We start from the raw sequence: 21515 nt of genomic DNA, 5'->3' as shown, positions 1-21515 counted from the left end.
CCTCTGAGCTTGCTTTATTTTCCTCCCTGGCACTTGGCATTACCTGACTGACTATATATATATATATGAGAGAGAGTCTTTCTCTGTCACCCAGCCTGGAGTGTAGTGGCATGATCTCGGCTCACTGCAACCTCTGCCTCCCAGGTTCAAACGATTCTCCTGCCTCAGACTCCCAAGTAGCTGGCATCACAGGTATGTGTCACCCAGCTAATTTTTTTTTGTATTTTTAGTAGAGATGGGGTTTCACCATGTTGGCCAGGCTGGTCTCGAACTCCTGACCTCAGGTGATCCACCTGCCTCAGCCTCCCAAAGTGCTGGGATTACAGGTGTGAGCCACTGCGCCAGGCTGTGACATGATGTATTAATCTGCATGCATTCTTTATGCTGCGTATCCTCACTCTAGGCTGTCAGCTGCGAAGTCAGGGATCTTGTCTGCTTTGCTCACTGCTGTACTCCCAGCACCTGGCACAGTACCTGCACACAGTAGGCCCTCAAAACCTGGAAGGCATTTCCATTGTTAATCGGCATCTTCCTCGGGTGCCTGGCCCAGGGATCTGCAACCCGATAGGGGAACTCAGACTGTTCCACACTGGTGTGTCCCTACTCAGGGCTGAAAGAGCTTGTCCTCTGCCCTCTCCTCTGTTAGAATCACAAGGGCTACAGACTAGCCCTGTGCCTTGCCAACTGGACAGGCCCCAACATCTGGAGAAATCGAGGCACGGAGCTATGGCTATTGATATGAGAGGGGCGGGGTTGAAGAGGTGGAGAGGTTGGACTGGCAGCCCAGCCCCAGGAAATAAGGTCCCTGGGCGCCTACCATGTTCCAGCCAATCAGACAAAAACTTCCCCTGCATCTCTGGGGCAGCCTCACTCTGATGCCTGATTTATCATTTTAATTGAGTGTGTGCAGATTGATTTCTTCCCTGGTGATGGGGCTTCCTCCACAGCAGGCCCGGGAGGAGATGAGTTAGAGAGAAAACCCTGGATCCTGCTCCCACCTGCTCTTGTGTGCTGGTCTTCCCCTCTCAGGGCCTCAGTTTCCCCACCTGCAAAATGAGGGGTTGTGATGACTGATCTTCAAGGCTGATGTGCCTGAAGTACAACCATTCAACTCCTGGTGAGGTGAAGGCAGTGTATTACCTGAAAAATGTGCAGGATAGGAAGGGAAGCAATGGGACCCCGCCTTATTTAACTTCCCCTGTGTGCCAAATCCTGAGCTCGGCAGGGGAGGGGCCGGGAAAGGAGGTGCAGAGTGAAGTGATTCAAACAACTCAGAAGTCTCTCAGGTTGAGCCAGGTGCAGTGGCTCACGCCTGTAATCCCAACACTTTGGGAAGCTGAGGCGGGTGGATCATCTGAGGTCAGGAATTCGGGACCAGCCTGGCCCACATGGTGAAACCCCCGATCTCTACTAAAAAATACAAACATTAGCCAGGCGTGGTGGTACGTGCCTGTAATCCCAGTTACTCAGGAGGCTAAGGCATGAGAATCGCTTGAACCCAGGAGGCAGAGGTTGCAGTGAGCTGAGATCACGCCATTGCACTCCAGCCTGGGTGACAAAGCAAGACTCTGTCTCAAAAAAAAAAAAAAAAAAAAGAAAGAAAATCTCTCAGGTCTTGTGCAAATCCTGGCTGGTACCACACATAGCCTCAGTGCCCTTATCTATAAAAGGGGGGTATTAATATCTACCCCAAAGAATTACTGGGGAAACAAAATGAGATAACGTATAGGCAAAGGTGCTTAGCAGAACACTTAGCATTTAGTAAGCACTCAATGAATATAGCTACAATGGCTGACATTACATACATTACCCACATTCATCCTCCCCCAGCCCTTGTTCACTTGGCGAACTCCTATTCATCCAACAAAGCCCTGCATGTGCTCATCTCCTCCAACATGGGCTTCTCTGTTCTGTTGCTATAGTTGGCAAATGCAGCAGTCTTTTATTGCATGTCTGTCCTCATAGTGTCATTATTTGTTTTTGTTCTTAGTCATCCTCATTGGTAGATCACTTTTGGGAGGACAAAGACTACTAGGTCAGATATGCAACTATGTTTGGAGCACCAGGCACAAAGCCTGGTGCAAAGAAGACATCTGCAACCGAGACGGGCAACCTACTTGGCACTCGGAGGAGTGGGAAAGAGGAAAATCTGGGCTTGATGGAGAGGGAGTGGAGATTGGAGAGCAAGCAGCCCCCAGGGGGGAGGCCAAGCTTCGAGGGGTCCCTGGGGAGGACCCTCAGGCCGGGAGGAGGATTCCCAATGTCAGCGTTGGCCAGCTCTGCAGCAAAGGACTCTGGGAGCCCGTCAGGGCCAGCTAGCCCAGGCCTCCCTCTCTCCAGGGCTCTATTTACCAGGTATCGATTTTCCTGCCTGTTTACTGGTAGTTATTAAAGGCTGTGTCCCTGGAGTCCTTTTGAAACAAGATTGGAACCTGGAGAGCGGGAGTAATTAGGGCAGCTGCTGTCCTCCCCGCTGGGCCCTGCACCCCGCAGCGCCCGCCGCTGCCCGCCTGCCCATCCGTCCGCCTCTCCGGCCCAGGCTGGCCATGGACCAGGCCGAGGGGGTGGGCAGCTGGTTCCTTGGTGACCTGCCTGGACTTCGATCTCAAGATTTCTAAGGGAGCAGTGGTGGAAATGCTCCTTCTCCTCCGCAGTGGCCATGGCCTAGATTTTCAGCCAGAACAATGGGTCTAAGAAGGGGCTGGAGTTTCTTCAGCCTGGGAAAGAGGCTGGGCCTCAGGCTGGTGGCCCAGAGCAGACCACACCCCACTCTGGCCTTCAGGGCACCCTGCTGTGCTGGCCACAGGGTCTGCGTCCCCCAGGCAGTTAGGGGCCTGTGACAAACACGGGCTCCGTGCCTCTGCCTCGGCCTGTTTTTGTGTCTCTGCCTTTGTTGTCTTCCCCTTCTCTCTCCTCCCTAGTTGCTTAAAAATGTTTGGCAGAAAAATTCCAGGCTTCTTCCAGCTGAACTGGAGAAAGGGGCTTTGGTCAGTGTCAGCTGGAGGACTGCACAAGCTGGGCCCCTGAGACCGGGTGTGGGGGCGGCCACAGCCACAGCTGCCAGTGACTGCTTCATGCCTGGGGCAGAGACAGGGTGACAGCAGGATGGAGAGAGACAGAGAGAGACATACATGATCAAAGAGACTGTCAGAGACAGGCCAAGGCCAACATGGGAAACTGAGGCAGATACCAAGAGAGCTGGAGTCAGAGATAGAACGAGCTTGAGAGATGAAAAGAAAGGGAAGCTGGAAACCTAGAGGCTGAGACCATCATGGAGAATCAGGGAAACCAAGGCTAGCATTTATTGAGCACCTACTGTATGGCACATGCTGCACTCAGCACTCTCCTTGCACTCACTCATTCCATCCTCACACCATTGCTTCCAGGGAGGGACCAGGACTATTTCCATTTTACAGATGAGGAAACTGAGGCCCGGAGAGGTGAACTCTTGGGAGGGTGAGAGCAGAGGGCTGGGAATGATGCCACACTCGTGGAGTAAAGGCAGGCCCAGGTTGGACTGGTTCCATGGGGTTCAACCTCACCAAGTGGTAGCACAGCCTAGGATACTTCCAGCGATGGAGAGCTCACTACTTCAGCTTTACTTTCCGTTGTTTAGCCGTGTGAGGTTTCTGCCCTAGAGCATGGTCCCGATCTGAACCCACTGCCTAGAGGTGGGTATGTGGGTGCCTCAGCCCCCACCTCTTGGCCTTAAGAAGCAGCTGACTCCATGGAGAAGGGGGAGGGTTCTGAGCCCCCGAGCCTTCCTCCTGCTGGCCCCTCGGCCTCTAAACGGTTCCTCTCTGGGCTGGGCCAGCTTCAAGGCCCAGCAGGGAACCCCTCCCTTTGGGGGTGGCTTCCCGGAGGGAAGTGATCTCAGTTTGGGGGCACCCAGACCCTGACGGGAAGGGGGCACGTGGGAGGCGGTCATGGGACATCCTGTCAGGCTGGGGGAGTCCCACCACAGGCTGAGGCCTGTGACCGGGGGTTGGGCAGTGGCTGGGCCCCAGTCAGAGACTTCACTGAATCCTTCACCAACCCAGAAGTCATAATACTAACAGCCATCCACACTCAGAGAGCACACTTTTCTGCCCCAGGCTGTGTTTAGCTCATTCAAGTGAAAGGGTGTGTTTAGCACCCCTAGGAGGTGGGGGTGTTATTGCCCCATTTTAGAGGCGAGAAAACAGAGGCACGGAGCAGTTAGGAGCACACCGGATGCCATCTGTGAGCGGTCCAGCTGGAGCCTACACAAGGCCACCTTGCTTCATTTGCTGTTCCCTCTGACTTAGTCTCATGAGCCCATGTTCTGGGGGAGGAAACTGAGGCACAGCAGTTGCATGGTAAGTAAGTGACATGGCTGAGGTTCCAACCCTGGATTGCTATGTGACCTTCTGGAATAGCCCCTTAGCTGGCATCTGCATGGCTGCTCACCTGTCTCCTACAACAAGGACAACAGCGGCACCCAACACCTTACCGAATGCTCCGCAGTGCCAGCAACTGTGCTAGGGGCTCACACACATCATCTCCCAGTCCTCACAGCAGCCCCAGGGGTGTGTGTGCTAATATTAGCCCCATCGGACAGATGGGGAGACTGAAGCTCCCTAAGAAGACGTGGAAGTCTGGCTGGTGGCACCGGCTGGGCTGGGATTCGAGCTGCAGCCTGTGGATCCAGGCTGCCTCATCAGCTCCTGCCCCATGATCAATAATCCCGCAGTGCTCTGTTTCCCTCCAAACTCTCCTCTGGGACTCATCAGGCTAAGCTGTGTCCCATTAGTGGTTTCCTTGTGGTTGAAGCTGGCCCAGGTTCTCCAGGGTCTGCTGGAAGCCAGGCCAGGGTGGTGGGGAGACAAGGGGAGGAGAGGGGGTCTGCAGTGCTGCCTAAGGAAGGCTGAAGGGCTGCGTGGCACTCGGAGAGGCTACCACCTTGGAGGCTGCTGGCAGGCAGAGGCGGGCACTCATACGCCATGGGCTGTATGGGGGGCTTTCTGGTCACCTGGCTTCCCACACACCCAGCAGGGGATTCAGATCCCTAGCAAAGCAGGAAGTGGAGGGGGAGGGGACAGAGGGCTGGACAGTCCTCCACAGCCTGAGCCCTCCAAACTGCTCCTTTCTCATCTGTGAAATGGCATAATTGTAATAATAATAAAATAATAATGATAATAAACACTCCCAGAGGGCCTACTATGTGCCAGGCGCTGTTCTAAATGCTTCGTGTAAGTCAACTCTTCAGCCACAAAATAACTGGGGCAGGTTGTTATGATAATAATGATAATAAACATGATAATGATAACTATTACGATCACTGTCTTGTACAAACACTGAGTGAAGCACAGAGAGGTGAAGCAATTTGCCTGAAGTCCAGAGTCACATAGCCACTGGGCTACTAAGTGAAGATTGAATCTAGTCAGGATTTGAACTTCCCCGACTTCCACTGTCAGCCCTCTGGCCCATGCCACCAGAGTGCTAGCCTGGACTGTTGCAGGGGCCTCCTCCCCATGTCCCAGTGTCCACCCTTTGCAATGTGCAGTGCATTCTCACATGGCAACCGGGGGGATTTTTCACAGACTCAAGGCTGGACTGTGTCACTCCTCTGCTCCACAGCTATCAATAGCTCCCTAGTGCCCTTAGGAATCAGTCTAAACTCCTTAGAGTAGCCTCTGAAGCCCATCACAAGCTGTCTGCACAGCCTCACACTCTAACCACACCAAAATTCCAGCTTTTTTTTTAACATACCGTGTGTGCGGTTATGCCTCTGTATTTGCATATGCTGTTCCATCTGTCTAGAGTGTCCTACCCACCCCACCCCATTGGCCTCCCTGCTGAGTTCTTTCTCAATCTTCTGGCTCAGCACAAGCACTCTGTCTTCTTGGAATCTTCTCTGCCATCCTTAGGGCAAACCACTCGCTCCTTGGGGACTCCATAGCACCTTGCGCCTGCAATGCTCCCATCAAAGCACATAGCTCACTAGGTGCGGAGGTGTCTGTGTTCCTTCGGGCCTGGCAGCCCCTCCAAGGCTGGGCTGGTTTACAGTCACCTTGGCATCCCTCTGTGGTCAGGAGTGCAGGGAGGTAGGTCCTTGCAAAATGTTGGATGAATGAATAAATGAATGAATAACCAAATACATCTGAATGAACCTAACTGAATGCTGCTCATGACTAGGCTGGAGACTGCAAGCTGGGCGGATATGGTTTTGTTCTGGTTCACATGCTATTTACATTTAAAAAATAGTGACCTGTATTTATTTATTTATTTATTTTTTGAGACAGGATCTCACTCTGTTGCCCAGGGTGGACTGCAGTGGTGCCATGATAACTCACTGCAGCCTGCACCTCCTGGTCTCAAGCAATCCTCCAGCCTCGGCCTCCTGAGTAGCTGGGATCACAGGTGTGTGCCATCATGTCTAGCTATTTTTTTTTCGTTTTTATTTGGTGGAGATGGGGTTTCACTACATTGCTCAGGCTGGTCTTAAACTCCTGTGCTCAAGTGATCCTCCTGTCTCAGCCTCCCAAAGTGCTGGGATTCCAGGCATGAGCCACCTCAAATGGCCTCACATTTAAAAACTGGGGCAGATTCACACCAGTCCAGATTTCAGAAATCCCCAGATATCCAAGGGTGTGGCCACAACAATTGGCCTCCTTGGCAACAGTGAGCAGGAGCTGAGTTATGCTGGCCCCATTCATGCCTTCAAGTATTTATTGAGCACCTGCTGCATACCAGGCACTGGAGAGCAAGACAGTTAAAAAACCTCTGCCTTCCCATACACTGCAAACACTTCTATTAGTTGCCCAGGCCCTGTAAGCATCTGAATTTGCAGCCTTTGTGTAGATGGGTAAGCTGAGCTGCAGAGAGAAACTTGGGCAAGATCACCTGGCAAATTAGAGACAGGCCTTGGACCCAGGCTCCCTGACTGTCATTTCCACAGGGCCAGGTGAGTAACACCTTGGAACAAGTGAACCTTCGCTCCCTAGAACAGAGGAAGCTGGGGAGGGCAATGCTTACCCCAGCCAGGGGGAGGGCCCTGGGAAGGTGGTATTCCAGGTAAACTCTGTGCTTCCTCTTACCGTGCTCTGCTTGCAGTTGGAGGGGGAGGGGACAAAGGCCCAGTCGGTCATCGGGACAAGAGGTGGCTGTGCTGCAGCTGCTGGCAGGACTGTCCTGGCAGCCTCCTTTGATTGCCTCGTCCTTTGTTCTGCATCTCAGGGTGCTCAGCTCCAGGGCCCAGCGCCAGACTCCCTCATGTACCCCGTCACCGGCCTGCCACTGCTGTCTGTGCAGGCAGCAGTAGCAGCCTGGAGCAGCTCCAGAGGGATGATGGAAGGAGCCCAGAGAGGGAGAGGCGCTTGGCCAGGGTGGCCGAGCAAGGACACAACTATGCGGGATCTGGAGGAGACTCAGCTCCTAGCCCGGCAGCTCCTGGGCCCCAAGGTAGGGGACAGTCCTATATGCTGGGACTTCCTTGGCGCCTGGCCTCCTGCATCACACCCATCATCACTCCACCTCTCACCCCCAGAACAGAAGCACCTTGAGGGCTTCTGTGTCTGTCCTGTTGATTGTGACATTCCTAGTGCCCGGACAGTGCCTGGCACACAGTAGGTGCTCATGAAATTCCTGATGAATGAATGAATAGTGACCACAATCACACAAGTTCAGTACTATCATCAGGTCCATATTACAGGTGAGGAAACAGAGGCTCAGAGGCTCAGGGAGGGAGTGTGGTTTACTTAAGGTCACAAATCTCCCCACCCACTACGATTCTTTTTTTTTTTTTTTTGAGACGGAGTCTCACTCTGTTACTCAGGCTGGAGTGCAATGGCTCAATCTCAGCTCACTGCTACCTCCACCTCCCGGGTTCAAGTGATTCTCCTGCCTTGGCCTCCCGAGTAGCTGGGATTACAGGCGCCCACCACCAAGCCCACTAATTTTTGTATTTTTAGTAGAGAGGGGGTTTTACCATGTTGGCCAGGCTGGTCTCGAACTCCTGACCTCAGGTGATCCACTCACCTTAGCCTCCCAAAGTGCTGGGATTATAGACGTGAGCCACCACACCCGGCCTACACACCCCATGATTCTTAGTAAGCAGCTGGGATGGGAACCCAGAGCCTGGCCCTCACCAACAGCATTCCCCGAGGTAGCTGTTTCCAGGTTCCAGGCCCCATGTCCTCAGTTGATGTCAGCCAGAGGCAGCTAGGGGCTGCTGGGGGTGTCTATGTCAACCCAGAGGCTGGGTGGGCTCATGGGGGTGACTATCTAAGGGACTGGAGCTGTCCTGGGGACTGGTTACCACCGGTTGTGATTCCAGAGCCAGGTGGAAGGATGGAGGCCCAGGGAGAGACAGAGGTGGCGGGCGGAGGCCTGGGAGCACCCCAGGCACCCCCATGCACCAAGAACATCACACTGGAGAGAGAGTTAGGGACCTCAACCCCATTGCCTACTGCCTGAATGGGCACTTGGAGCCACTGTGACCAGTCCTGCCCCAACCCCTTGGCCTCCCCGTCCTGGCCCCTCCTCGTCACCCTCTCATCACACCCTCCATCATCTCCCCTCCCAACCCCTCACGCTTCACTCCTGACCACCTTCTTCACCATCCCCTCCACAGCCCCGCTACCTGTCACTTCCGCATCACCTCCCCTACTCCAGCCCCCACGCTTCCCATCACAGCTTCCATCTCCTCCTTCCTCTCCAGGTCAGACTCCGCAGCTCCTTTGGAAGAATGAGGCGGGGGATGGGAGGAAGCTGGAGAGGAGGAGGGAGGGAAGGAGGAGGAGAAAGGGGTCAGGGGAGGAGAAGGAGAGGGAGAGGGCTGCGAGGGGGTCTGTCCCGGGCATCCCCACCCCCAGCCCGGAAGGCGCGGGCGGGTCGCTGATGGTGCTGTCCAAGGTACTCGGTGGCCTGGGCGAGCCTGGGAAGGGCCGTGCGCACCCAGCTGCAGACCTGGATCTGATCTCAGACCCATCTCTTCTCAGCGTCAGCAGGCGGCTCCCCACCCTCTGAGCTTCAGCTTTACTATGTGTAAAATGAGGTGACGCCCGCTGGCTGGGTGAAGGGAACCCAGACAGACTGTAGGAAGTGCCTGAGGCTGCCCCTGCCCCACCTGCTCCAGCTCCAAGGGCCCGTGATTAATGAGGCTGGTCCTGCAGCGTGGCTGTGAGTCCCCCGGGGCCTGGCTGCTAAAGGGCAGCAGCTGGCAGCCCAGCCTGCCAGGCCCCAGTGGGCCCCACGAGGCCTCCTCTACCCATCCCCTATCTCCCATCACAGCCGCCCTCTGCCACCCAGGCCTGAGACCCTCCTCCAGGACCCTGCTGAAGGACCCCTGCTGTTTCCTCCACCTGGAAGTGTTCCTCCTATCATTCTATTTACCCAAATCACACACTCTCAAAGGACTCCTCCTCCAGGAAGTCCTCCTCTCAGAGGCTCCAGGCATACACCATGCACATCCCATGGCTGAAGGCACCTGCATCTGCCTAGTGAGGCATTTAAATCTTTTTCTTCCTCGAGCATGAGTGCTTACTACGTGCAAAGTAGTATCCTCCAAGCTTTTATCTACATATCTCATTTATGTATCTCATTATGTCCTCATGACAACCCTCCCAGCTAGGGACTATTCTTATCCCCATTTTACAGAGGAGGAAATAAACTCAGAGACGTTAAGGAATTTGCCCATGGTCACACAGCCAGCAAGGGGCCAAGCTGGGTTTTAGGTCTGAATCTGTTGTCCTTATGAGTCAGAGGGTTCAAAGGCTATTTCCATGATATGCATTTGCCTTCACCTTCACTAGACTCTGAAACTGATCTGAAATGGATAGATTAGACTCTGAAATGGATTTTGCCCTTCTCTCTGAGTCCCCAAGACCCAGCCCAGGACCTGGTACTGAGAGGCCACCAATGACTACCAAATACGAGCGATGAATTTACAGTTTCAAAACAGGCTTCTGGAGTTAGCCAAGCAGCCAGAGACCATGGGTCTGCAATAGTAGAAATACAGACAGTGTGTCTGGTGGTTGGGGAGCACCCACATATGGATTAGCTGGACCTGCTGCTACCAGAGATGGACCGCTCCCTGCCCCTACACATAGTCTTTCTTGCCCCTGGCATCAGGCCCAGCCCTAGTCTCCAGTGAGGAGGCTGGAGAGAGGGTCCCAAAGGGTTCTGTAACCAGGAGCTGAGCCCTGGAGGCCTCCAGGGTAGTGCAGGCTGTCCCTGCCTTGGGCTAGACCCTGACAACAAGCCCCAAGAGCACTCTCAAGGGAGAAGGGGGAAGGGGGAAGGGGTTCTCTCAGCCCTGGCATTAAATGTCACCTTGTTTTCTATCCCTAAGGCCTGTCTGGGGGACCTGGGCTCTAGCTTAGGACTGGTAGGCTGTGTGACCTTGGGGAAGTCACTCACCCTCTCTGGGCCTCACTGTCCCCAGTTGGTGTCTAATTCTGGAGGTGTTTTCCCCGGTGATAGGAAAAGCTCCTCCCATCTGGGTGGTAACAGCCTAAGGGTCTCCAGCCTAAGTGTCCTCAGATAGTGCTTCCTCTCATGGCAGGGACCAGGGCTGAGTGAAGCCCAAGGTTTCCAGGGAAGGAGGCAGGCTGGAAGATCCCAGAACCAGCCACCACCTGCCACTCCAGCCTGTTGGCCAGCTTGGGGGCACCAGAAAAGGCCAGGCTTGCAGCCTCGGGTATGGCATCTTTGGATGGTCCCCAGCTGGCCTCCCTCGGCCTCAGCTATCCCATCAGCAGAATGGGCAGGAGGCTGCCATGCACCCCTCCAGCAGCACATGGAGAGCGACATGGGAGATACCAGGCAGATAGGTGTGCCTCCCCAGCTCCAGTCATACGAGGCCAGGGAGCGAGCTGGGAGCTTCTGCGGAAGTGGCTGAGTTACACCTCTGTCCAGCTGTGTGAACTGGGTGGGAAATTCAGGGTCTGGGTGAGGCCCTCGGAGGCGGCTGTCCCAGTGGCAGGGGATGTAAATGACCCCCCAGGGAAGATGTGGCTTCTTCTCTGGGAGCAGAAAGCCATTCTCAAACCTTTCCCCGACTGCCAGTGGCAGCCAACCCCCTCACCCCAAGACCCTGATGGCTCCTGGGCCCAGCCCAGCCACCAGCTGAGCATACCGTTCGGCCTTGGGCTTCCCATATGTGGCAATCTTTGTCTGTGGGAGGGACAGTTGGAGACAGAGGGAAATGAAGAAAGAAAGCTTTGAGGGAAACCGGGCACTTGGCTCAGTACTGCGAAGTGAGCAAGCGACCCATCCCTCGCCCAGCTCTGACTCTCCCTCCAACCCTCTGCCTGGGACACCACCGTGATTGATCTAACATCATCCAGCTCAGGGTCACAGCATTAGGCCTCCCCGTGGAGGGGCTCCAGTTTCCAGTCCAGACTCTGGGCTCTGGACCTGGAGGGCTTCAAAGGGAACCTCACCCCCTGCAGGGAGCAGTGAAAACAGCCCAGCAGGGGAAAGGTGAGGGGGCACGGCTGAACAAACAGCAGCCCCTGTGGGGCCAGAGCCTGGCTTCTCCCCTGTGGCCCCAGCCTGACACCTGGGCTTTCTTCCGCTGGCTGCACTGCACGAGAGGCACATACACAGGGCATGTGTGTGTCGGCATTGTGTGAGCAGACTGGTGCTGTGTGTGTGTACCAGCACTTCTCCACTCCACAAGGGGTGGAGAAGCCATGCTGGGTGTCCTGTGGCACCAGCACGGTCTTACCCCATGCTCAGGTTCAGAACATGTGGGGCAGGGGTCAGTGAACCTGCAGCACACAGGCCAAATCCACCCACCATCTGCTATTGTGCAGCTCAGGAAGTAAGAATGGCTTTTACATTTTTAAATGGTTGGGGGAAAAAAAAGAATATTTCATGACCCGTGAAAAAGATATGAAATTCAAATTTCTGTGTCCACAACTAGTTTGATTAGAACGCAGCCACACGCATTCACTTACATATTGTCTATGCTGCTTTTCTGCTCCGATAGAGTTGAATAGTTACAACAGAGACTGCAGGTCCCACAAAGTTTAAAAGATTTATTATCTGATGCTATTAGAAAAAAATCAGCCAGCTCCTGCATTGGGAAACTAGCAAAGCTAGGGCAGTCTCCCCTCAAAATTAAAGTCCAGCTTCAATGAACATATCAAGAATTTTACAATTAGAAAATCTAGTCAGAAGCTTGTGTTGATTTCAGCACATACACGTGAGTTTTGGGTTTTACAGCATTATGTTGGAGTGTGTGTGTGTGTGTGTGTGTGTGTATGAAATATAATATTTTCAAGATTCACAGCCAGGCACAGTGGCTCACGCTTGTAATCCCAGCACTTTGGGAGGCCGAGGCGGGCGGATCACTTGAGGCCAGGAGTTCAAGACCAGCTTGGCCAACATGGTAAAACCCTGTCTCTACTAAAAATACAAAAATTAGCTGGGTGTGGTATGTGGTAGCTTGCCTGTAATGCCAGCTACTTGGGAGGTTGAGGCACGAGAATCACTTGAACCCGGAGAAAGAGGCTGCAGTGAGCCGAGATCGCACCACTGTACTCTAGCCTGGGAGACAGAGTGAGACACTGTCTCAAAAAAAGAAGAAAAAAAAAAAGATTTAAGATCTTTTGCTTGTCTCTCTTGTACCCACAGTGGTGAGCACGTGCTAGATGCACAGTAGATAATTAGTTGATGTTTGTGGGATAAAATCAGCCAGATTCTCTCTGTTCAACCCGACAACCCTGCTGGAGAGGTGATCCTCTCACCCATTTCACGGATGTGGAAACTGAGACCTGGAGAGGCCTGAGGTCACACCGTTGGCACTCAGGTCTGCTCCCTGCCAGTTGAGGCTCTTTTCCAGTCTGTTACCAATGAGGACAAGACATCCTTTCTTGACATTGTTTTGCTCCTGGGTAAAGCGAGGGAAAAACCCTCACATATCTGGTGAGGAGGCCTCTTGCCCCACTCTCCAGCAGGTTCCCAGGCAGCCGAGGTCTCCTGCCAATCACAGTAGGTTTCCAGGCCTTCCTCCCTCTCTGGTTGGGGTGGGAGGGGGTTCCTGGCAGGCTCCCAGGAGTCCATTTAGGAATGAGTGTTTTTTTTCCTTTTCCGGCAAACAGGGGGCAGGTGTGGAGTGAACAGCTCTGGAGAGGGGGAGAGGGGAAGTGACCGGAGCTGAACTTCTGGGGGATCCAGTGAGGCTGAACCATAAAAGGGGTACTATTGAGAGAATGGGGCCTGATGAAAGGGGAGTGTGCAAGTGTGGGGACTCGGGAACATAAGGGGATGCTGGGAATAGAAATGGGGGTCCCCCCAAAGATAAGAGGATCAAAGGTAAAGTTGTCAACTTGGCAGCCTTGTGGGGAGCCTGTCCCTGCTTCTAAGATCCCCGCTGCCCATCCCCAACCCAGCTAGGTCCCGGAAGATCTCTACACCCAGCATTAGCTCTGAACCTGCAGAACACCAGACCTCCTAGCAAGGAGTGACGCCTACCCACTTCTGCTCTCACAGCCCTGCCCTCTACCCCTAGGAGAAAACAGAATGGGGTGGGCAATGTACAACACTTCCCCTTCTTCCATCAGGTCCTTGGTGCCTCTCTGGAAGAATGGGCACATGGAGCTAATGATGACTTCTACTCTCTGGATCAAATTCAAAGTTCTTTGCGTGGCTGTCCAGGCCTGTACATCCGGTCCTTGCTCAGCTGCCATCTTGCACCATCTTCCCCTTGGTGGGAGATGCATCCCAAACAGAACGGACTTAAACGTCCTCTGCTCCTTCCCACCCCAGGGCCTTTGCACTGGCTGTGCCCTCTGCCCGGGACACTGGCACCCTCACTCATTCTTCAGATCTCTGTTCAAACATCACTTTCTCAGGCTAGCCTTCCCTGAGTACCTCTGGGCCAGGTTTAGTTCATGCTCTCAGATCTGCCACTGATTGTCTCTGCGGTGATATGTTTGCTTGCTCCCTGACCACACCAGGACCTTCAGTGTAGGTCCTCCAGCAGAAGACCTCGACTGATGACTTTGTCTTGCTCCCTGCTGTACTCCAGTGCTTAGCACAGAAATTGACACACAGCAGAGATCAATAAATAATCATATGATGGAATGCATGAACAATTGGCACCATCAGTGATGGTGGTCAATGCCTGGAGTTACGGAAACATAGATGTACTAATCTGTACCATCAATAAGCCATTTGTTATGAATTCGCCTGTGTTTCCAGACATGGTAAGCACTCTGTGGGTACCTAGCAATGTTCCGGACTATTGGAAAGTTCAATCAGTGCAGAAACTTCTATTGGACTGTGCTAGTTAGAAAGGCTGGCCTCCTTTCTAACTAGCACGGTGTAATAGAACTTTCTGCAACAATGCAATGTTCTGGATCTACACTGGCCCACAAAGTACCACAAGACACATGTGGCTATGAGCACTTGAAGTGTGGCTAGTGAGACTGAAGAACTGGATTTTACATTTTACTTAGTTTTAATTAATGTAAATTTAAGTAGCCACATGTGGTTGGTGGCTACCATATTGGTTGGCACAGCTCTAGAGGGAAAGCGAGCATCCTACCAGCCTGGGGTTATTACGTGTGGTTCTGTCATCCAGGGATTCATAGGAACTTCCCCAAACCCCATCAGCTGGTCCTTGGGGGGTCAAACATGCCAAGGATTTCTAGGCTGCTTCTGCACAGCAGGACCCCACCAGTCCCCACTGCCCATGGAGCTTGTCACAGATACCACCGGGCAATGACTCAGGGAGATCTCCCCAACGATGACAAATCTCCAGAACAAAAGAGAGTAGGCCTGAGAGTGGGACCTCATCGATTTTATCTCCATCATCAGCCATCACATCACCATCAACGCAACCATCAACATCACCATCATTACAACCACAACAGGATCACCAATACCACTAAGTAACAGCCACACACAGGGCTACCAGCCACACCACATGGCCACGAAGACTGCCACCAACATCATTTTCTCATTTTCTCCATCATCACCACCCCATCACACCACTTCCAGCACCACCACCAACACAACTATCAATGTCACCAACACCACTGAATCCCATGGTTAACGCTGTCACTGACATCACCACCAACACTGCCACGTCACCATCATCCATCCCTCCATTGTCACCAAGACCCCACCACCATCAATACTATCACTGAGTCACCACCAACACAACCGCTAACACTGCCTCCTCCATCATTGCCACCTCACCCCACCATCAACACCACCAACGCCCCCCATCCCCAATTAATTACCACCAGCACGACTCCACCCCCCAAACCAACACTTGGAGCCAGTATAGGATACCAGTTAAGAACTTTGGTTCTGGAACTCAACCGCCTGGGTTTAAATCCCAGCTCTGAGTTTAAATCACTCAGCTTCTGGGAGACTCGGTTTCTTCATCTATAAAATGGGACTCATAATAATACAACAATACACAGACTTACTGCCTGTGATTCTTGGGAAAAATCAAATGAGGAAGTGCATGTAAAGCCCTTATTCTACAATCACATGCTACTGCTGTTCTAGGTTCTGTGCTCAGTGAGCACAATTTTATTTAATCCTCACTCAGCCGTGAGAGATATTGATCTACCCATTTTGCAGATGAGGAAACTGAGGCTCAGAGAGATGATGCAACTTGCCCAAGGCCCTACAACTTGCTCAGAGGCTGCATTGGAATCCAAGTCTTAAACTGGACAAGGTTAGACTGCCCTGTTTTTCTGGAGGTGAGGCAGGGAGATGAGGAAGGGATTTGGCATCAGCAGATTTACTGGGATTTTCAGCATCCCACGCTGCAAGGTAGTGATGGCTCGGCGGGGCGGGTGGCATGGGGTGGGTGGGGAGTCTGCTCACCTGTGTCCTGGCGAAACTGGTGCATGGACTGCAGGTCGATGATGTAGGGCACAAGCTGGGCGTCCACCTGCCCCAGGACCACGGAACCGCGAGCGTCCTCCTTCAGCACGTTCTCAATGTGGTGGCACACGGTGGCCGTGTAGGGCCGCCAGCGGCTGTGCTCATTCAGCCACTCCCACACCACCACCCGGGCCACGTTCTGCGGTGGGAAGCCCAGACCATTCACAGGCATCAGCCCACCGTGGCCTGGCCGTGACATGGCCGCCACTGCCTCAGGGGCCAGGTCCCCCACTATTGCAGGCCCAGCTCCTCCTGGGCCTGGCAGCAGGCGGCAACTTCCTCTCTCCCCAGGGGGACAGCAAGGACCGTCTGGCCTCCTTTCTAACTCTGGGTTCTCTCTGAGGCCTAGAGACCTCCGTTAAAGGAATGTGGGATGGCCATCCAGGCTGCAAAGACCCCTTCCCGGTAGAGCCTTCTCTGATAAAGGGTGCTGCCCTGGAAAGCAAGTGTCTCTCTTACGCCGGAGGAAACAGCTCTAAAGTCCTTGGCCCCCTCGGCTGGCTCAGGTAGGGAGTGAGGCAGCCGCCCCTGTTCGAGGTCCAGCCTCTTCCGTGTTGTCTCTTGGTCCCTCTTCCCCGCCAGACAGGGCCTGTCACCCAGGAGGCCTGGGCCACAGCCTGCTGCTCCTGCGGCTCTCAGCCAGCCCTTTGCACTCCCAACTGCGTCCCAGACCCTGCGCCCGGCTTCAGTGGGGCTTCTCGCCTCCCTCCGGTCTGGGCCCCCTTCTCCGACGGCTCCTGCCGAAGGGGGCGTCCCTGCCCCCTTGTTCCCTCTCCACGGTGTCCTGGAAGGCCTGGGTGGCCGCAGAACGCACGGGGGAGGGGTGCGGCGTGGACCCCCGGGCGGCGCGCCTGGACTGCGGCTCCGGAGCTGGGCTGGGGGACGAGGGGGACGAGGGGGGCGGGGGCCCGTGGGCACGCCCCACCCCACTCGTGCTCGCGACCTGCCAGGAGACAAGAGGGGAGAGGGCCCTTTAAGAAGAGAGCACAGCACCCCCTCCCCCCTTCCCAGGAGAGCATTCGGCTGAGAACAATGGGGAACCGAAGGGGGACAGCAAGGGGGGCGTACGGGGTCGCCCCGCCCGCTTTCCCTTGGGGCAGGCCTGGAGGGAAGGCTGGGGCCGGGGGCGCGGTTTTCCGAGACTCTCCGCCTGCGGGGCGCCCTCCTTGGCTCCCGGAGCCTTCCCTTCCCCCGGGGCCCTCGCCCTGCCGGGGGGATGCCGGGTGCGCTGGGGTGCGCCGGGAAGCACGGGGATGCGCGGCGCTGCAGGCGCGGCCCAGGGCCCCTCGGGGGTCGCGTCGCGGAGGGGGCGAAGCCAGGAGCTGGATCGTCTCTGCCTCCCGCCCTGGGGGTAACAGCCCCGCTTCCCCAGCCCAGACGTCCCCGAGCCGCTCGCGGGCCCCCAGCGGGAGCCGGGGGTGGGGTCCCTAAGCACCCGCGTTCTCACCGCCTCTCTTCGTCTCCGGCTCCGGCTCCGGCTCGCGCTCCAGCACCGCCGCCTCCTGGGCTCCCCCCGGAGTGGGAGGGAGCCGCGGTCCCGCCTCCGCGCCCGTTCCCTCCCAGGCCCCTCGGCCGCCGCGCCGAGCTTTCCGCGCGTGGACAGACTGCCCGGCCGACGGACGGACGCAGGAGCCGGCTGGCGGCCGCCGGGATCCCGCGGGTGGGAGGAGGCCTCGGCCGTGCTCCGGGAGGGAGAGGGGAGGGGGCGGAGGAGGAGGAAGGGGAGGAGACAGATCGCGGCCCTGAGCGCCACCGGCGCTGACACGCGAGTCTCGGGGCGCCCCAAATCCTCGGCCAGGCCCTCCCGAGACCCCAAGGGGCCTTCTGACTCCGAGCAGAGCGTGAGGCAGGGAGTGGGGTGTTTAGGAGTCACCGGCTTGAATCTTTGTCATCTTTATTTCCAGTCTCCCAGTCCAGGGCCTGGCACTGAATAGGTGCTCAATAAATGCTTGAATGAATGAATAAGATCCAGAGACTGTCTAAAGAAAGATCTTGAAGCATTCAGAGCTAGCCTCCTTTCCTCCTCTAACTATTCCTGGGGGTGGGAGGGTGCTGACAAGGCCTGATTCAGACTCAGATGGAACCGTGGAATCTGAAGAGTACAGATGAGGATACTGAAGCCAGAGAGAGTAAGACCCAGGCCCAGGATCACAAAAGCTTAGAGCGATGCCCAGACACCAACCTCGATCTGAATCTCCTGCCAGTACCTAGTTCCCAGCCCTGAGCCCACTTCCCCCAAAGCACCCACCTGCTCCAGGTGAGAGGGGTGGGACCAGGGGAGGGGACCCTGGCCAGGAGGTGAGATCCTGGAGGAAGAGAAGGGCAGGCCCTCTGCCATGTCATTCACAGCCACCTGCAAACAACTGGTGCTCAATAAATGGTGGGTGAGCGTTGGTTGGATGGAAGGGAAGGCTGGAAATGGCAGCGGCTCAAGTGTTAACGGGATGGCCAGTCCCTCTGTCCTCCAGCAAGCTGGATGCAGCTGAGACACACATTGGCTGGGAGGGGGGTGGACCACCCGGGGCCTGTGGGTGTTTAGATTGGGGAAGATGAAGGATGCGTCCGGGAACTCCAGCCTGGGTGGCTGACGGGGGTCAGTGGCCTGTTTGGGCGCCTGCCCAGAGCAGCCCACGCCTGCCTCCCCGGGGCAGATGGGGATACACTAGGCAGGGTCAGGGGCAGGCTGCTCAGGGGTGCTTTCCCAGAATCCAGCTCTGGCTCTCCGGCCAGCTGGAGGGACCTCCCCTCCCCAGGCCCCTGCTCTGACCTGCAGCCCAGTGTTGGATGGGCTTTTTCAGATTGGGTCAATGATTCTGCTTGCTTTCACCTGCTGTAGACTAAAGAGAGAGGCTTTGCATAGGGCAGGGCCAAGTCTGACGATACTCCCACAGGATCACTGAGGTCTGGGATTTTAGCCTAAGGTCCCTGGATGGGCTTCTGGGGTCCATGAAGTCCCCCTCTCCCATTACAGGCAAACTTGTGTGTCTAGGCATTGTGTGTCTTGTATGTCTGGGAAGAAGGGCTCTGGCTGTCAGCAGATTCTTCTCACAGGAGACTGTGACTGAACGGATTCAGAGCAGGTGCTCAACCACCTTATGTTGTAGAAGGATCTGGGGATCCCACAGTGGAGAAGAGATTGGCTCAAGGTCACATGGTGATTTAGCAGCAAATTAGAAAGAAGAACTCGTGTCTCTGGACTTCCTGTCGAATGCTATTTAAGGTCTGATTAAATGTCACCTCCTCCAGGAAGCCTTTCCTGAATTCATCCCATCTTCCTCTGTGTTCCTTTGCCCATACCTTGACATGACACCCTGTATCACAATTAGCCTCTTAAATGAAATCTGTCCCTGCTAGAGTGAGATAGCCATCATATTCATCTTGGTGTGGTGTGGCTGGTGCCCCATTACATAAGGGTGTCATTTACTGAGTGCCTATTATGTGCCAGGCACTTAAATAATACTTACTACTCTTCATAACTGCCCCACAAGGAAGGTAATGTTGTCCTCATTTTACACAAGGAAACAAAAAACCTCCTGAAGCTCAGAGAGTCTAAGTAGCTTACCCAAGTTCCCACAAGGAGTAAGTGGCAGAGCTAGGGTCTGAGTCCCAAATGCTTTTGCACCTCCCATAGCACCATGCTGCCTCTGTGTTTGTTGAGTGACTAATGGATGGCACCCAGCTGAGGATCTGGTGCAGTGTGGCCCTTAATGGCCCCTCTCAACTGGGTTTGGAACATCTGGGAATGCAACACTCTGCTCCCAGGGAACTTGGGGAGAAAAGAATTCCAAGGAGAGGGAAGGAATTTGGCCACCAAGGAGCGCACAATTCATGGGAGGGATGGCTCAGATACCAATGGGGAAGTCAATAGGACAAAAGCAAAAGCAATCAATCATGAACTGTTTTTTTTTTTTTTTGGTCCATTGAGGCATTTTATTCATATGAATTTATTACATCCCTAGAAAAACAATCCCAGGATTTTCCCTCCTGTGTATTTTTGTCTTGCTTCCTTGCAATCCCTGATACCAGCTGAGGTTGTCAGGACAATGAAACCAAAGGGGATAGGGGTACCATTTTTCTAGATCTTTGAGTTGCACATCAAACTGGGGCTTGTCACTGTACACTTGTTTAACCTGCCTGTGAGGTCCACAGTGATTTTTCTAGCTCTGTGATTATTGATGATTGCAAATTCACTGATGTAAACTAAACTTCATCATCACACTTAGAAACTAGATGATGATTTTGGAACACAACCTAAAACAACCTGGTATTTGCTTCTCTTCTCAGCATGTTGATGCTGTTGAGAACACTGGCCAGGACGTTCACATGCACCATTATAGCAGCTCAGAAAGATGGCAGAAAGAGACCAACTCATTTTTTTTGTTCTGCCATCCACCATCCACTTATCCATCCACCCATCTATCCATTCATCTATCCGCCCATCCTCCATCCATCCATTCCACCCATCCATCCACCCACCCACCCACCCATCCATCCAGTCATTCATCTGTCCACCCACTCATCCATCATCCATTCATCCATACACCCACCCACCCATCATCCATCCATCCATCCATCCATCCATCTATCCATTTATTCATCCATTCATCTATACATTCATGTATGAAATTTCCCACCTTCCTTCCTTCCCTTCCTCCGTCTCTCCCTTCCTTCCTTCCTTCCTCTTTTTATTTTTATTTTTTTAAGATGGAGTCTTGCTCTGTCACCAGGCTGGAGCGCAGTGGCGCAATCTCGGCTCACTGAAACCTCCGACTCCCTGGTTCAAGTGATTCTCCTGCCTCAGCCTCCCAAGTAGCTACAATTAGAGGCACGTGCCACCATGCCCAGCTAATTTTTATATTTTTAGTAGAGACGGGGTTTCACCATGTTGGCCAGGATGGTCTTGATCTCCTGACCTCATGATCCGCCTGCCTTGGCCTCCCAAAGTGCTGGGATTACAGGCATGAGTCACCGCGCCCGGCCCCTTCCTTCCTCTTATCCACTTATTCACCCATCCATCCATCCATCCATCCATCCATCCAAAAAATACCAGATGCCCTCCTATGTGCCAGGCACTGGGCTACGTGCTGAGATACAGAGATGACACAAGCAGCATGGTCCCTGCCCTCCTGGGTCTCAGAGTCTAGTGAGGAAGTCAGACATGAATCAAAGAATCACACAAAGTGTAATTCCAAACTTTTGCAAAGACTATGAAGGAAAAGTACAGGATATCGTGAGGACATCTAACAGGGGTCTTATCAGGTCTAAGGAATCAGGGAGGGCTTCCCAGAGGAGTTGATGTTTCAGCCACTCCCTGAAGGATTCATAGGTCTTAATGTGGCTGAGTGGGGTAGGAGGGGGAATGATTAAATCAGAGGAAACAGGGATGTGCAAAGGCCCAGAGGGGGGAAAGAGCTTGGTGTGTTAAAGCAACAGAAAGGAGACCAAGTAACCACTGAGAAAGAAGAGGGGTGAGCCTGGGGCCCGAAGAGGCAGAGCTACCATGCAGGGCCTTATAAGACCCAGTGTGGGTTTGCGATTTTATTCTAAGAGTCATGGGAATTACTAAAAATTTGATGTGATTTGATTTGTGTTGGAAAGAGCCTGGAATTAACTAGACTTTATTGAGTACCTACTGTATG

At 54.1% G+C, this 21515-nt stretch overlaps 1 protein-coding gene across 1 annotated transcript in view; it reads right to left on the bottom strand.

The window, feature by feature from the left end:
* The window catches only part of DTX1 (deltex E3 ubiquitin ligase 1), a 41533-nt gene extending 23739 nt beyond the window's left edge, over nucleotides 1-17794 (bottom strand). Inside the window, exons 1-2 of the mRNA XM_034934580.3 lie at nucleotides 17324-17794; nucleotides 15817-16819 (exon numbers count right to left, since the gene is read on the bottom strand). Coding sequence (XP_034790471.1) covers nucleotides 15817-16075 — 259 coding nt within the window. The 5' untranslated portion in view covers nucleotides 16076-16819; nucleotides 17324-17794. The remainder of the gene's footprint in view (nucleotides 1-15816; nucleotides 16820-17323) is intronic.
* Between the last annotated feature and the right edge of the window lie 3721 nt (nucleotides 17795-21515).

This window comes from Pan paniscus, chromosome 10 (assembly GCF_029289425.2).
Source record: "Pan paniscus chromosome 10, NHGRI_mPanPan1-v2.0_pri, whole genome shotgun sequence".
In the NCBI taxonomy this organism is placed as follows: domain Eukaryota; kingdom Metazoa; phylum Chordata; class Mammalia; order Primates; family Hominidae; genus Pan; species Pan paniscus.
The sequence above is the reverse complement of the archived record's forward strand: the minus strand, read 5'-3'. Positions and strand labels throughout refer to the sequence as shown.